The sequence below is a fragment of the Abrus precatorius genome, unplaced genomic scaffold (assembly GCF_003935025.1).
Source record: "Abrus precatorius isolate BTA unplaced genomic scaffold, Abrus_2018 Scaffold153, whole genome shotgun sequence".
NCBI lineage: Eukaryota > Viridiplantae > Streptophyta > Magnoliopsida > Fabales > Fabaceae > Abrus > Abrus precatorius.
In genome coordinates, this window is record NW_020874351.1 from 1,379,278 (window position 1) to 1,383,318 (window position 4,041).

The 4,041-nt window shown below is 39.8% G+C and overlaps 1 protein-coding gene across 2 annotated transcripts; it reads left to right on the plus strand.

Annotated features, from left to right (window-relative positions):
* The first annotated feature begins 1,380 nt into the window (after nucleotides 1–1,380).
* On the plus strand, nucleotides 1,381–2,859 carry LOC113857142 (mitogen-activated protein kinase kinase 5). 2 transcript variants are annotated; one of them, XM_027488900.1, is made up of 2 exons: nucleotides 1,381–1,551; nucleotides 1,619–2,859. In XM_027488900.1, the coding sequence occupies exon 2, from the start codon at nucleotides 1,630–1,632 to the stop codon at nucleotides 2,710–2,712; it is 1,083 nt and encodes a 360-aa protein (XP_027344701.1). In that variant the 5' UTR covers nucleotides 1,381–1,551; nucleotides 1,619–1,629; the 3' UTR covers nucleotides 2,713–2,859. The 2 variants fall into 2 exon arrangements, with proteins under 2 accessions (XP_027344701.1, XP_027344700.1); XM_027488899.1 differs by having other exon boundaries at nucleotides 1,420–1,536; nucleotides 1,619–2,848.
* The last annotated feature ends 1,182 nt before the right edge of the window (nucleotides 2,860–4,041 follow it).

The window sequence follows — 4,041 nt, forward strand, 5'->3', positions numbered from 1 at the left end:
TTTACATATATACAATGTCTGGCCATCACATTCTTTCATATTTGCGAGGAATGCGCGCATGATATAACGATTAAAAAGTTCTTAGCATACGATTTGGCCATATCTTGCCCAAAATAACTGGGGATCCTTGTCATTTGCTTTCCACAATAATAGGAAACTACAAAATAGCGTATGTTATTCCTTGAATGTCAGGTTCTTCTTCAAGAATAACAATGTCTCCAACCTTTTGAGCCTTCTCCTTAACACGCCCTATCATAGTAAACAATTATTTTGGTACAAGTTTAAACATGCATCGATTAACGGTTTACGGTTTTAGAATTGGAAAAGGCTATATATTTGCATCAAATCAAAGCCAATATACTTTTTTTAGGACGATGCCTTGCAATAAAAAATTGAAGTTAAGACACCTGTATAAATTAAGCACAGGTTCTACATCTAGTTTATATGAAATTCTTCATATCTTCTAGGGGAGTGAATTGTTCCTTTTTCCTGTATATTATAATATTAAAATTTTATTCATAGCATTATTAAATTGATAAGTAATAAATTAAACGATGTTTTAATTAAATATTAATCCTACATTAAATAAGCAAAAGAAAAAAATAAAGTTTATTAGTCATTACTACTAATAACTGTCAAATCATTATTGCAATAGTTTTTTAATTATTTATCCGGACAAGTTACCAAGAGTGGTGTTGAGTTATTATAGTTATAAACTGAGAGGTGAACAATTAACTTTAATAACGATGTTTTTCAAATAAAAAAATATAAGTTTAACCACGTAAATCGTGATGACTTAACACAATTTAATATAATTATTTAAGTGAATTTAGTTAATTTAATTTTGAAAAAAAGAAAATAATTTAAAAATAAGTCGGTCGATCTAAAAAGAAATGGAAATTTGGATAATTATTATAAAGTTATAGAGAGTGGAGTAAAAATGAAAAAAAGACATAAGGAAGTGTAGGGGGAGAAAATAATGAGAAATAGGAAATGAAGTTGACAGATGTGCGTAGAGGCGTAGATATGGAGTTGTTGCGTGTTATGAATGGGGAAAAATAAAAAAAGGGAAGGTACACCTCTTTTTATATATATAATCTTTGGAGTGTGTACGATACATGTGTGGTGTGATCCAACCATGTAGATGTAGGGTACACCCCAGTCTACGCAAATCAGAAGGGCGCTGCAACGTAATTGGTCCACGTTCCCCACGGGCCCTGGAGGCGCGTGGACCCCATGCCTTTTAAATCTGGATTCCCTCTTTTGATAGCTACCTCTCTCTCCCTCGCACCTCTCAACTCAATTTACTTTTATTTATTTTATTTAAAATTCCAAAATATAATTGTCAAATAAAACCTCCTCTTATTTTCTCTTCTATCTATCTATCTGAAGCAAACCTCTTTCAATTCTCAATTTTCAATTTTCCTTTCGCTTCTTACGCTTCCTCGAACCTTCTCTTCGCTGCTATGATCTGCGAAATGATTTCCGTTTTCGTGGATTCCATAGAGATATTATCATCGTAGACATGATGATGATGATGATCATGATGATGTGAGCTTTTCCCCTCTCTTTTTTGTTCTTATTAATATTTTAATTACACAATTTTTCGATACTCCAGAGAGAGATGAGATGATGAGGCCAAAGCAACTGACACCGCCCGCCGCCTCCTCCTCCTCCTCCTCCTCCTCCGCCTCCGCATCCAACCCCAAGGACCGTTCCCAGCGCCGCCGCAAAGACCTCACCCTGCCGCTGCCGCAGAGGGACACCAAATTGGCGGTGCCGCTTCCGCTGCCACCGTCCACGACGACGGCAACGTCGACGTCCGCGGCGAACCAGCTGTTGATTCCGTTCGCGGAGCTGGAGCGGCAGAACCGCATCGGGAGCGGGAGCGGGGGGACGGTGTACAAGGTGGTTCACCGGACAACCGGTCGCGTGTACGCTCTGAAGGTGATATACGGTCATCACGAGGAGTCGGTGCGGCGGCAGATCCACCGGGAAATCCAGATCCTGCGCGACGTGGACGATCCGAACGTGGTTAAGTGTCACGAGATGTACGATCAGAACAGCGAAATCCAGGTTCTGTTGGAGTTCATGGACGGTGGTTCTCTGGAGGGGAAACACATCCCTCAGGAGCAGCATCTGGCAGATCTGTCTCGGCAGATTCTGCGGGGGCTTGCGTACCTTCACCGTCGACACATCGTTCACAGAGACATAAAACCTTCGAATCTGCTGATAAACTCGCGGAAGCAGGTGAAGATCGCTGACTTCGGTGTTGGTCGGATTCTGAATCAGACGATGGATCCTTGCAATTCGTCGGTGGGGACGATCGCGTACATGAGTCCTGAGAGGATAAATACAGACATCAATGACGGTCAATACGACGCATACGCTGGAGACATATGGAGCTTTGGTGTTAGCATCTTGGAGTTCTACATGGGAAGATTCCCCTTTGCTGTTGGTAGGCAAGGTGATTGGGCGAGCTTGATGTGTGCTATTTGTATGTCTCAGCCTCCTGAGGCTCCTCCTTCTGCTTCTCCTCAGTTCAGGGATTTCATCTCTCGCTGTTTGCAGCGCGATCCCTCTCGCAGATGGTCTGCTTCTAAGTTGCTCGAACACCCCTTCATTGCTCTGCCCAGTCCTGGCCCCAATCACAACCACAACCTCCATCAACTCCTCCCTCCTCCTCCCATCAGGCCTCCTCTTTCGTCCTAGCTACTTCTACTTACCTCTCTTGCTTCTGTAATTTTTTATTTATTAAATTATATGCAAATTCCATGGATACCTTTATCCATTGAGCTGTTCGAGACTTGGAGGACGTACCTACGTTCCACAATGCAATCTACTTTCTTTAAATTTCATACACATTCATTCTTTACTTCTTACCGTTGCCATTTACATAACATGCCATGTTTGCCTTTGCTTCTCTTTTCTGCTTTACTCGCTGTGTTTTTTTTATTTCTGATTGTGTTGGCTGCCCCCACTCAGCGGATTGAATGCTGTCTCTTCAATCCTCATTGTAGCTAGCGCACCGGAAGGAACAATTTGCATTTTGGTTTGAGATGGTTGCTAATAGATAGATACTAGTCGTCTATGACTACGGACCTAAGTTTTAAAAAATAGGTAATCTAATATCATGTTTGGTTTCATGCTAGGATACGGGTACACGGTTATTTCCAAGTTATTAGTAATAACTTTTGCTTTGGATCTAAGTTTATAGGCTTTTTAACGTGTATTTCAACGTTATTAGTTATAACTTTTGCATTAGATTCACGTTTATAGGCTTTTAAACGGTTTTCAAACTCATACATTACTTGCCATGTGTGTGATTGAAAACGCGTTAAAAAGTCTCCAGGTGGGGATTCAATAAAGATGTTACAACTAGTAGCATTGAAGTAAATTTGAATTCAGTTGCATTTAACGTTAAGTTAAACATGCCTGCAGACATGGATCCAACCAAGACGTTATAACTAGTAACATTGAAGTAAATGTAGATTCAGTTGCATTTAACTGAAATCAAACATGCCTGTAAAAGTGGATCCAACTAAGATGTTACGACTAGTAGCATCAAAGTAAATGTGAATTCATTTGCATTTAATTGAAATCAAACATTCTATACCTTTTTGTGTTGAAATTTATTCTAATTTCTAACATGCTGCCTTAGTTGGTTTGGTAGAATTAGAAAGGTGGAAGATGGAATTTATGCTGGTTTACTCCTCACTTTCATCTCGCTGTACGCTTTTGGTTTGGCTCCTTTTGTTTCTCTTTCAGTCTTCCCTAGTCTTCCCGTAGATGATATTGATTGGTGGGTAATTGAGACTTCTCAGTTCTCACTTTGAGTTTGAGATCGCTGTTATCAAGTTTGAACATCCATTGTTCCCTTTACGATTTGCCAATTTGGGCTAGGTAATATTCTCTTCTAAATACTTCGAACTAAGCCTTATTTGATTGCCTTATTGTGGCTATGCTTTATATTTCAAAAGAAGGAAAGCTCGCTAGTTGTAGTTGGAATCGTAATTTTTATCTGTGCTGCAACATTTTAAG